Genomic DNA, 13891 nt, shown 5'->3' on the forward strand with positions numbered 1-13891 from the left:
ACCTATGTAGGTCGCTCACTAGGTTTTGGACTAGAGCTGTGTAATTCAAAGCCAAAGTCTTACTTTCTTGATTTTCTTGATTTCTGAATCATCGTCGCTAGGTGCAGTGGTGGGACTCGACTGAATCTTCTCATTGTCTTTGAGCTTTGCTGCAATCTGCAACAAAACAGCAATAAAAATGGCAGAGTCAACACTTCCTTTGCAAAAAAGTTCCTTGCCTCACTACTTCCCAGCATGCTGACAAAGTGATTAAGTCAGACCAAATCAGTGCCAGCACAGTGTGGCACAAACACTCGCCCCATCAAAGCTATCAGATGCCACTCGGGTGATTTCTGATGCTTAGGGTGCACAAACTTTCAAATTATTACATGGCCCTGCAATTTGAAAGGAAAACATTGGGGACACAAAAGAGACGGGAGCTGGCCAGCAGTCTGTAGGTGAGTGCTCCATTTATTGGACATGGACTGAAAGAGTTTATTATGCTGTGGACCAAGGATACGACGCACACAATACATCTGGGGTCATGCATATTCAGCACACCATTTCATACAGCCAGCTCCATTTGCACTTAAAAGTAAAATGACTATTTGATCTGGCTGATGAAGTATACAGCAGGGATCATAGTTCTCCTGGAGAGCCGTTTTTTATGAGCAGAGATGCAAAGTAAAGTGCAAAGTAGTCTAGAGAAAGCTCTTGAAAACCAAATGCTTCTCACACCACTTTTCATTCTCTCTAAAAGAAATGAGCATGTAATATGGGTCACGATAATTGACTAGTCATCCAACAACTGACTAGTCGATTAAAGGGGCGTACATTTTTTGTCACTCTTTTAATATTAGTTACTGTAAATTATTGTTCTTGTTTTGCAGACTAATGATTCATGGTACTAGCTTAGCAAACAATTAGTCAATTAGCATATACTCTACACAAAAATCGTAAATTCAACATTTTCATACACATAAAGTGTGTCCGAAATCGTGTACTGTCCTACATTTGAATTTGAATTTACTTTTAGACCGTTAAAAAAGCATGTTCTACATAGTATGAATTTGGGTAGTATGTATGAAATTTGGACATACTACATCCGCCATATTGTTACTGTCACATGACCTGCTGGCGTCAGTTGCGTCCCTTCACTGCCATTCATAAATCCACTCCTGTGGCCTCATGGGATAGTAAAGTGTCCATCGAATGCACACTTAAGAATCTGGGAGGAAGAAGTAGGTCATCTGGGTACTTTTCGCCTACTGTTTTTCGAATGATATGAATTCGGACATACTACTCGCCTCACATAGCATTTTTACAAACTATACAGTAGGGAAGTATGCGATTTCGGACGCAGGGATTGTGTTTCTGTTTGATCAGGCATTACAAACTGCCACCCCACACTTTAGAAAATCATTTTAAAGTAAAAACTTGTTAATTGGTTAACTGCAAGTTAATGCAGTAATTTTTCGAGGTACAAACTTTGGAGTTACAATATAATTTATGGCAAAATAAAAATGAATAAACAGGACAGAAGTCCCCACATGATTGTATTTTCTTTAAAAATATATATATATATATATATATATATATATATATATATATATATATATATATATATATATATATATATATATATATATTATATATATATTTTTTCTTTGCCATCAGTAATATACATTAGGGTGTATTGTGCTGCATTTTATGTTATTCAGCTATGTTGTTCATATGTTTATTGCATTATGATGGAGTTTTGTCTTTGTGTGTATATTTGATTCTATATATACAAGTACTGGCCATGTTTTATGTACAGGCCATTTACAATGAACTCTGCTTCATCACATGGCTTTTTATTGTGCCACCTATATTATTATAATGATTATCAGTATATTTTAAAGGAAACAGCAGATTTTGACAGAAAGTAGATTGGTATATTAATATTATATGACTTCATGAAATTTATGGTTGTAAAATATACAGGTACCAATATGCCATCCTACAATACCTAAAACAACTTGTCACCATATATATTTTCAGTGAATTTCTGATTATTTTTTTTTTTTTTTACACTGCATGATAAACCTTTGTAATATATTCTGTATCAAAACATAAAATTAATTTGTATTATTTAGTTGTTATTTGTAAGTTAAAATGTATTTTAGTATTTTAGTTTAAGTTTTTCCAGTTAAACTAGTTAAATTTTTTTTATTCACTTATTCCATAATAATGCCAGTAATAACCACTGTATTATTTTCAATTCTGTTGTGCAAACACATCTATCTTATGTAAACCATGTTCAGGTGAACCTGAAGCCAACCTTTTTATACGGGGCTTCTTTAAACAAGTTGACTAGCTGTTCAGACAATTCGTCTAAATTTAGTTTTGCACTTATTTCCCAGACAACACTGTCACTTCTGAGAGACAGAATCAACATGAAATGCAGTAAAATTGCTGATAAATTCGACTGGATTTTAGCATGTTCACTATAGATAAACAATCCCTACTGCACTTTGAATTACAAATTTTACCTCTGATTTTAGACGTTCAATCTCAATCTCCCCATCTTCTATCTGTTGTCGAAGTTGCTTAGCAACTGTTTTCTCGGTCTCCACGATTTGGAGTAGATGGAGGTACTTCTGCATGAGCGTTTCATGCTCATTGGCCAGGTTTCTGTAGCTGCACACAGAACACACACACATATGAATACAAACACACACACATACACATCCATGCAAAGGCATACAGGACACAAATACAAACATGAGTGCGTACACACACTCCACACAATGAGGAACATCACGTTATACTAGAAATAAAGCTCATTAGCAGAGACACAGTGTTAACACGTAACCCCATAAGCACACACTTTATCAGAGCAAACTGTGAATGCTCAAATTCAACAATTAAACAGAATTGTTGGAGCAGCGCTTATCTCAAAACAGCAAGCAAATCCAGACGCCTTCATGTTTATGCACACAGATTTAGAACTGCTGCAGGGCATAGCCAGAGATAAACAGCCAAAATAGTCCTCCAGTATAGACTGAGACCAGAACAGAGCACCATCCGCCCTCTTCACAAACACAGACCTGCTCCTTAAAAATAAACTAGACCTTCTGATTATGAAAGAGTATGTGTATTATTTAATACCTTCTAAACTTATATGTTTAAGCTGTTAATTATATCTGCTGGTGATTAATTGGTGAAATAATCAAATGCATGAACCACAAATATAGTCCAAACATACCATTCAAAAAAATTGGGCTTTATAAGATTTTTTTTTATATAATCAAGCATTTATTTGAAATATAAATCTTTTGTGACAGAAAATGTCTTTACTGTCAGTTATGAAATTAACACATGCTTGTTAAATAAAAATATTATTTTCTTTTCAAAAAACAAAACAAAACAATGAATGGTAGTGTATAGTGCATGGCTTAGTAGTAACGATAAAATAAGTGACATAAATTAGTCAAAGAATAATATAATACTGATAATATCACTGATAATATGGATGTGTTTAGCAATTTCATATTATAGCATGCATTTTAGTGCTACAGAATCAAAATGAAGAGGAAATAATCATGGTGTCTTATTAAAGCTGACAAAAAGGATGATGGGATATGCAGTTTTGTAACACGGACCTCATTAACCTGTAGTGTATTTTATCAAGCTTTACTGCTATTATACATAAAATGTTAATGTTTACAAACTAAATTGCATAGTAAACAATCAAAATTACATCTTATTATATTGCAGCATATTATTTGGTTCCACTATGATTCTCAAAACTCAGAATGTCTAGGTTCAAAGAAAATCCTGACATGATTTTTTCAATTCATACAAGGCTAACACAAAAAGACTAATTTTTTTTTTCAATCTACTACTCACAGTAATAAACCAACAAGTCAAAACCATTATCTGACCTGATTATCTTTTTCATCTTTAGTTTCAATGCAAAACTGCACAATTCTTTCACCTTATAAAACAACTGGATATATTTTTGAAACAGTATATTGTACATAAATGTACAGTATTTCTCTTAACAGGGTTAACCCTTTATGCCTTAACTCTCACATGAACATAACAAACTGAAAACATATCAAAATGCACATTTGTCCTTGACTGCATTATGGCTCTTTGTTATTAAAGGCACAACATGTTGTGCTTTGTTTGTTAGTTCCCAACAGAGAATTCAAATTCAAAGTTCATTACTAAAAAAAAAAAACAATATTCCCAAAAGAACCTCTGCAACATCCAAGACTGCTTAAACAAGCTTCAGGCTAATTATAGATAATGAGACATGGAATCCGTCCACTTCGCAAAAAATCCTCCTCTTTATTTATTTTCCCCGACACATTCATAATCACTTTGCCGGTGCCTTGAGGCAATTGCTTTATACGCAAGCTTGAGCGCGGAATAGGCTATAATACGCCTGCCTATATATTAAAGGATGGTTTAGTATATTATTATATTTATCAATTTAATATAAAGTGCGACTATTTGGCTAGAAAAATCTTTAGTCGGGGGCTGGTCTACTTCCCACAAGGAAGCCCTCCATTTTTAAAATAAAATGCTATAATTACGAAAAGTGCGACAGTTGCAAATCACGTCGTTATTGCATTGCACGTGTTATGCATGCGTAAGGAGTCAAACGTTTTTTATTTATTTATTTAGTTTCTTTTTTATTATCAGCTTATTTATTAAATGCAATATGCTACTGCCTGTATATAATTGATTCCAAGAAAAAATCTGTGGGGTGCTATGGGGGTGCCCCTCTCTAGCGCCGCCCATGCTGTCCACTGCAGTAGACAAAAGTATATATTATTATTATTTTTTAATTTCACTGAAAGAGTTTACTTACCTGGCATGTGATATTGCTGCCACCCATTCATCACAGTCCTTAACATCTTCTGTACGAAGCTCCAGAGCCTTCTGATTCTCATGGTTGAAGCTGACTGTGAAATAATACTGTAATGCAGAAAGAATAGAAACGCATGTTAACTCCAATACTACGCAAAGAATCTAATTTACTACAGAGTTTATCTTAATCACCAATAAATAAATAAAAACTAAAGAAATCAAAAAGATGGTGTGTAATATATTTCTAATTTCTAATTGAATATATATATATTTTTTTAAAAATGTATTTAAATATTTTATATTTAAATTATTCCTGTGATGGCCAAACTAAATTTTTAGAAGCCATTACTCCAGTCTTCAGTGTTATGATCCTTCAGAAATCATTCTAATAGGCTGATTTCTTATTATCAGTGTTAAAAATGCTCAACATTTTTTATTGAAACCATGATAAAAAAAAAAAAAAAATCAGGATTTTTTGATATATAGAAAAAACAAAGCATTTATTTAAAATTATATATATATATATACAATATATACGATACAAGACCACCTGTCTGAGTTTATATTGCGATAATGACAGTGAATTGTACATTATCCCTTAATAGAGTCCACGCTTAAAAACCACTAGAAGGTCTCTCATAGGGATGTGCGATACCACTTATTTTGTTTTCGATACGATACCGATACTTTTGAAGGCCAGTATCGTCAATACCGATGCGATAATTAGAAACTGAACTTTTCGATTATTACATTTATTAACTTATTAAATTACTAAGAGTAAAATGGTTAATGATACCCTCTTACTATCATATTTGAAACACATTTTAACATTCAATACGCCTTAACTGTAACTTATTAGGTTATGTTTTTGGTTACACGTGGTTAAAATATGCTTACTGTAGTGGTAACCATGGAAATCTACTAATAGTTTAACTACGGTCACTTTAGTAAAACCATGGTTCATTTTCATAAGGGACTGCCAGTGACAGGCTGTTGCACGCATAAAATGCAACCTTTTTATTCTGACATTGTATGATTTATATTAAGGTTTTAGAATATGATCAATATGAACTTTAGCATTCAATTTAAATAAATGTAATTGCACAATCTATGTAGGCTACAATTTCATTTTGTTTATTGTGAAATAACCAAACATATGTTTTTTTTCCTGTCCTCTAATAAGCATTATTTTGTGCTGCCGTTCCCAAAAGATACTTTTGGGAAACACAGCCCTGTCTGAATGCACTGTCAGAAGTGAGCGAACACTCTCCGTGATTGATTGGTTCTGTCTTGCATCATTTGCATGTGTTCAGATGTGCAGGAAAATAGTTCTATCCTATACAATTATTCACTAACATAGGATATCCAATTTAATGCATATTATACAGATTATTTTTTGTTAAATAAATCAAATCGTTGGTAAATAAAACACACCTTAGTATTGATATTTTTTATTTGAGTATCGATACGCCCATCGCTAGTCTCTCAAATTCACTGAGAGGACCTGTGAATTTGAATGGCATGGGGCATTCCAAGAAACTGATTAATTAGCACAATTAGCACAAATGAATAAAAACCATGTTTAAATAACAACAAGTCTTTGTGCAATGAAAAGCATTTTTTGAACAGTTTTGAATGTAGCATTTCAATGAATTTTCCAGTAAAACGATCAGCAGCCCAGCATCTCAGGATGGTAACACATAAAATATGAACTGGAAAATTCTTTGCATATGCTAATACGACACAGTATTTCATGTATAACCTCACCAAGAACACGAGAAATAAGGAGCTGCGTGATTTTTTGGACTGATGACTGAGAGTATATGAAGAGTTCACTGAACGCAGAAAGGACCTGCTGGGTCTGAGTTGATGTGCTGAGGGAAACTTTCCTGTTCCTGAGATAGCTCCAGTTCTCCAGAGGAATACCATAAAACATGTAAACTGGGAGCATGGCACATTACATAACTGTATGCTACCTGTTACCTAGCAACTCTGTGCACTAGTGGCTATGGCTCTGTATATGCTACCCGTTTCTCTCCATTTCAGAAAGCCAGGCCTTAGCACTGAATCCCCAACAACCTCCATTTCTGCTGCGCGGCAGGCCTTCAAGACGCCTTAGCACTGATAAATTACATCACAGTCATTTGTCTCATGCAGTGGAGACCCACTGAAAGCAGGAAACAAGTGATTGAGGGTGCAAACGCACAGATCCCTATATAATACATTTGGCAAACAGTACTGAAAGAACTTATTATTCAAATAAAAGACTTGAATGGGCATCTCAGTGTTGTTTCTCTCAGTTTCAACACATTTATCCATACTTCAATCAATTCTACAGATTTCTGCAGATTTTTCCGCAAAATCCATGCAGAAGATGTGAAAAATTCTAGTATTGGGTCTGTCCATTAATTAAAAACCCAAGTCACAAAATAACATGTGAGATCTGAACTGACTTCAAATGACTTCAAGTAACCATTTAAGCTAAGTTGTATATATACATGATATCAGATTTCAAAGATCATATAAAAGACTAAACGTATTTGTCAATGTCATCCAGTTTTCTTCTACAGTGCTATAAACGACCAAACCTTCACAAAGCTTCACCGTAACAAACTTTACTACTGTTGCTGTCTGCCACAGATAGGGTTGCCAACTGTCCCATATTAGCCGGGACGTCCCATATATTGGGCTTAATTGATGTGTCCCATATGTGACCTCCCATGTCCTATTTATTGACTGCTATACGCTGATCTAACCACTGACTGATACAACTGCAAAAGCAGCAGTGCTGATCATGACACTTGAGAATGATCACCGACTCCTGTCATCATCCAATCATAGCTCTTTTGATTTACACAGAGTAAATCACAAATTGTGAACATAAGTGTTTGAGGAAGGCTGCAGAATCCACTGCTGGCTTGTCGCTCCCATTTCACAGCAAGCGCTAACACAATTCCCTTCAACGTCCATGTTTTACCTTCAACAAATCAGTTTTGGCGAATGCAAACAACATGACTATTTTTCATGAGTCCAACATCCAGCCGCACAAGAAAACATGCAATCTACCTGAGACGTGATCAAAAAGGGAAGTTCTCTTTCACTATTTTAATGTGGTTAAATAGAGAAAAACATTTTAAATTTAGGCCTAAGTAACGTCTAGCGTATTCTTAACTTTGGACCTTATTCTTGAAACACAAAATGACCAATTAAAAAGTGTCAAACATATTAAATCTAGAAGTTCTCTTTAACTGACATACTGTAAAATGCCATTGCTGGGGCACTTATAACAGTGATACAATGTACCAGAGAGGATATGTGGAGGATATATGCCTTTTTAAAGTAAATCCTAAAAAGTGTTTAAGTAAAATGCTCATGAAGTGACTCAGAGCAGTTTTAGATTTATGTGTTCATGTACTCATATATTGAGGCGGCAGAGGTTGAAAACACTGCAAGTTTCATTAGGCCTACGTGTAGTAAATGAAACCGCATGTTTGTGCCATTAATTTCCATGAGGGGCGGACTGGGAATAAATTTCAGACCGCGAAATCTCAAACTCATACAAACAAATTCTGAAACATGGACAGCACTATATTTTGTATGGACCTGACACAAAAAAAGGTTTAAATCTTTAGGTTGGGGACATGCAAAATAATTAAAAGTTATCTCTTGAACTGCACCTTCACTTACATTTTTCTTTTCATTCTCTTTATTTTGCCCTGATATCCATCTCTGTCATGACTTTAATACTCAAGATTTAACAAAACTATACTTTCTACATGTCAAAATTAGTACATCACTACAATATCTTTATAGAAAAATCCTAATACTGAACATGAGTCATGTTTTTCCCTTACAAAAATTAACCATGCTTTTATTAGGCTATAGTAAAAGTACAGGAACCATGTTTTTTTTTTTTTTTTTTGGCAATTGAATTACCATTTGTATTTATTTTTTAAATAAATTGATTTGTAAATTAATTTTTATTTGCGGTTACCATGGTTTAACAATAGTAACCATCGTCTTTGGATTTATAGTAAAATCAACATTTTTGTAAGGGTTGTGTTGTTGTCTGCAATAGCTCCCGCGCCTGATTTCCACAGACATGCAGAATGTGCAGGATTCATATATTGTCTTTTTGGGGCTTAATATTCACAGACACTAGTTCATATCGCGTTTTGATTCAAGTGTACTGACCTACTTTTGATTTATTCGTCCAAAATGTGGCATATTCCATCCGCATTAGGTTATAGGAATTCACTTTTTATGACTGGATTCTACAAACCAGACTGTTTTCTGCTATGCGGAAATTATAGGGCCGTATGTCTCAGAATAGTCAGTGCAGTTTGGGAAAGAAATCAATTAAATCTGTATGTGGATGTGTGTAAATATTCAATTGTAATCTCCTTTGTAATCGTTAACATTTTCATAAGTAACTGTAATTTAATTACTCATTTTTTCTTAGTAAATGTAACTGATTACAGTTACATTTATTTTGTAATTAAATTACGTAACGCCATTACATGTAACTAGTTACTCCCCAACACTGAATATATACATATATATATATATATATATATATATATATATCATGGTTGAATATATATATATCTCATGGTTGAAATATCTTGTTTCTTTTACCTTTTCCTTTCCATGAGCAAGGTCAAGATGCTAAACCAAAGCCACCTTCATTCTTTCAACTTACAGCTGAGTCACGTATATTGACTCATATATGTTTTTTGAGTATATACACATGCACTCACTCACTCACTCACTCTCACACACACACACACACACACACACACACACACACACACACACACACACACACACACACACACACACACACACACACACACACACACACACACACACACACACACACACACAGACTAAACATCAGTTTTTCTATGTGTGATCAATACAGTGCTTTAAAATCACAATATGGAGAACAATTGCAACCTGTTACCTGTCATGTCAGCCTTTGATAAATGAAGTGAACAATAGGTTTGGGGAAAGGAAATGGCCTGTAAAGGTATAAAAGTTTACCACGATGACTGTTACAAGTCAAATCCATAATGCACACCCTTAGCAAGATGTATGCTCTATTTTTTGCATTGTTTTTCATGTTCCCACGCCTCTGTAAAGGACAGAATTTATTATGTCAGTCTTGAGCACTAATGCAAGTGCAATGTGCAAGGAGACCAAAATAGCAAGCATCAGTAAGTCTACATGCAGATGCTCATTCTGTTGAGCTGCAAAAATGCAGCTGTTCCCAAAAGAGAGATGAGTGTTTTGCTATAAATGGGCCCTGACCCCTCAGAGGTACTGAACAGAACAAATTTATCCCAAACAGCGTTAGCATTAATGAAGGAGGCGAAACGCACTGCTACATGCTCCCACAACACACACACACACCATCCCTCCAACCACTCTTTTTCTCATGCAAATAGGAGTTGCCATAGGAACCATGGGCTAAAATTCAGATATATTAAAGAAGGGCCAATAAATGAATGATAGAGCAGAGTGATTGGTATGTAAATACAATGACAATGAAAGGAAAGGTAGCAGGATGGTTTTCAATAAAACACACATTTGTGTTGAATACGCCAGGATGCAGATTGCCCAAAAGCATCTTTGTGCTGAGTAAGTGTTTTTTTAGATTAGAAAATAGCATCTAGGAACACCACAATCCAAATACAAAAAAAAAACATTGTTGCTTTGTTAAAAAGACAACAACTAAATTTGATTAGAAATTAAAATGGATGTGGGGACCGGCCTGCAAATTATAATCTGTGCATCCCACAGTGAATTGGGCTGATTTTATTTTTCCTAAAAAAGAAAGTAAATATACACCTGCACACCAGTGTAGCACCAAACTCTAGATTAAATAGAGCGTCCCACTTTTTGCTCCTGTTTCTGTGAGTTGGCACACCTGGAGAAAGAGAAGGACTGTATAATGCTAAATATGAACATGGAACAAACACTACATTAAGATCATAAAAGGTTACAAGAACCTCATTAGGTCTAAAAACTTTTTTTTCCCTTGAAATAAAAAAGCACAGCTCTTTTTTAGACTATACAAAGTACTATAAACTAAAAAATAAAAGTAAGGCATTTCTTATTTGAGGCATTTCTCTTTCAGATCAGTTCAAAAGACTAAAAAGCAGCCCCTTGTTCAAATGATCATTGCGTGTTTTTGGCAATGTATAGGAATATTTTCTTCTGTATTATGGCATACAGCTGAGTGAAAAAGATTTTTGAAAAAGGAAAGAAATGTAGGGCAGGACTTGTTTCTTTTAAATAATCATTCACAATAAGATCAATAACATGGATTTAGAATATAGAATTTAAACAAATCTAGGAAAAGATGAAAGTCTTTATTTTTGGATAACCCTTCCCCTTTAAGACACTGACATTTTTTTAAATTATAAAGTAAATGAAAATCATTGAAATCAAATGAGTAAAAGAAGTGTGCTTACTCAAGATGCATGAATTGTGAGCAATAGTAATGCATCATATGTGACTTGCTATCCTCTCCATTAAATATGTAAATAAGTGTATGTAAAACTGATGAAAACATCTAAAGTGTATGGGCTGCTCTGCTCAAGGCAAGTATTAGCAGTATACATTATTTCCTTTTCGGTGAAAACACAAAGCTTGTCAGTGTAAAATTATTTATGCAAATGAGTTACACTGAATGAAGTTACTGTGTGCATGCCTAATATAAAGGGTGAAGTGTGCATGTCTGTCAAACACTGAGTCGTTGATTGTTAGGTACCGTTGCTCTAACTACGCTCTGTTCTTTAGATGACAGATATGCATAGCATCAAACTCCATGCCGCATCCTGTTTTGTCAGCACAGGTTCACAGGACAGCTGTTCACAGGAAGGTCTTAGACTCTTGTTGAATTGTGGTCCTTACACACAGAGATAAGCACTGCAGGCTGAAGACACAAGTTTAACCAAGGTAAAACATCTTCAGCTATGTCAGTTTCTATCATTGGCTAGTAGTCAAAAGTCTTGATTGTAAAACAAAGAAGAACTGATGCAGCTTTTCAGAGGTTTTGTTTCAGGATCACCTGATAAACTGTCCTAATTACTGTACGCTTCAGATACCCATATGGTTGCAGTGATTAAGTGGCTGTCATATCAGGTTGCTGAATATTAAAGGTGCATTCAGTAAGTTTTTGTTTACATTTTACTGGATTTTATACTGACACCTATAGGTTAACACTGTTTTTCCTCCTTCTTGCACTGGACTACTTCAATAACTTTCGTCCTATTTCAAATCTCCCATTTTTTGCAAAATTACTTGAGCATATTGTTGCCTCTCATTTGTGTAATCATCTCACAGTTAATAATCTTTTTGAACCTTTTCAGTCGGGTTTTAAATTTCACAGTACTGAGACGGCCTTGGTCAAAGTCACCAATTATTTGTTGATGGCTTCTGACTCTAGTGCAACATCTATTCTTATTCTTCTTGATCTAAGAGCCACGTTTGATACTGTGGATCACAGTCTATAACTTACTCATCTTGAAAGAGTTTTTGGTGTGTCTGGGACTGCCTTAAGGTGGTTGAAGTCTTATTTTAACTGTTTAACTATTTTATTTTTTTTGACTGCTCCCAGTTTGTTTCTATGGATGGTTATAGGTCCGAGATTAGCTCTGTCTCAACTGGTGTCCCTCAGGGGTCGGTTTTAGGTCCTTTACTTTTTAACATTTATTTGTCACATTTAGGCCACCTTTTGAGATCACTCGGCCTTCAATGTCATTTGTTTGCCTACGAAACGCAGATTAATATACTTTCAATACCTCATGAGCACCTTGATGTTGCTTATTATTCACCTCAGAAATATTGCAAGATTGCGCCCTATGTTAAATTTTTCAGTCACGGAAATGCTGATAAATTCCTTTGTCATCTCACGGTTAGACTATTGTAATGCTCTTTTAGCCAGAGTTTCTAAATCTACACTAGTAAGTTGCAATATGTACAAAATTCAGCCGCCAGGATTTTAACTGGGACTAGGATTGGCAGTCATTTTACTCCAGTGTTACAAACTTTGCACTGGCTCTCGGTCAGGTTAAGAGTGGATTTCAAAATTATGATGCTTACTTTTAAAGCATTAGCCTACATGGTCTGGCACTATACCACCTTATAGAATTTTTCCATACACTCCTAGTCGTAGATTGCATTCCTCTCAGTCAAACTTATTGGTTGTTCCTCAAACACATCTAAGATCTATGGGTGATAAGGCTTTCTCTTTCTATGCTCCTGTCCTTTGGAATTCTCTGCTTCTTGAACTTAGGGAAGTTCAGAATTATGATGTTTTTAAAGTTCAACTCAAGAGATATTTTTTTTAAACCTGCATTTGCTTGTTGATTTTGTATTTTTTTATTGTATTGATTATATTGTGTTCAGCGCTTTGAGAAGCTGCTTTTAAAGGTGCTTTATAAAATAAAGTTTATTATAATTATTATTCTTGTCAGTACTCATTTATTTCATGCACTCATCTACAAAGTCCACATTCTTGGACTCCATCCCAACAAATGTTGTGCGTATTTGGGGGTTCGTGCTGGTGCACAGTATGTCACAAGCTCTTTCCCTGTATAATGCAGTGTGGCTGTCTTAGAGAGACATTTGGTGGTATGCTAGCCATGGTCACCACTTGATGTCCTGCCATTTGTCCTCGCTCTGTGGAGCTGTGGGTCATCACTTCAGCACTTCAACATTTATTTTTTCCACTTGTACTGATTCTTTTTGGACTGTCCGGTGGATCACGGACATTCTTATCAATATGAACTTTTAGTTTATAAAAACACAAAAATTATTATTATTAATACAGTACTATTATTGTTATTATTAGTAAACAGGTCCAGTAGAGTTCAACGGTTGTGTTCCTTTAGTAAAAAAAACAAAAAAACACATTCATTTTCTTTATTGGGGAACTGATTTAATGATAACTTATAAACCTTTGAAGACAGATCGACTGTGAACTACAGGGTTGTTGAGCCATTAGTCCACATAAATTATAACTACATTACCCATG

General features: G+C 34.8%; 1 protein-coding gene across 1 annotated transcript in view; it reads right to left on the reverse strand.

Moving 5' to 3' along the window:
• LOC109045861 (ras-specific guanine nucleotide-releasing factor 1-like) overlaps window positions 1–13891 on the reverse strand; it is a 36824-nt gene that overhangs the window by 20198 nt on the left and 2735 nt on the right. The window contains exons 2-4 of the mRNA XM_042775171.1: window positions 4847–4953; window positions 2514–2661; window positions 64–156 (exon numbers count right to left, since the gene is read on the reverse strand). Coding sequence (XP_042631105.1) covers window positions 64–156; window positions 2514–2661; window positions 4847–4953 — 348 coding nt within the window. The remainder of the gene's footprint in view (window positions 1–63; window positions 157–2513; window positions 2662–4846; window positions 4954–13891) is intronic.

Source organism: Cyprinus carpio, chromosome A18 (assembly GCF_018340385.1).
Source record: "Cyprinus carpio isolate SPL01 chromosome A18, ASM1834038v1, whole genome shotgun sequence".
Classification (NCBI taxonomy): Eukaryota; Metazoa; Chordata; class Actinopteri; order Cypriniformes; family Cyprinidae; genus Cyprinus; species Cyprinus carpio.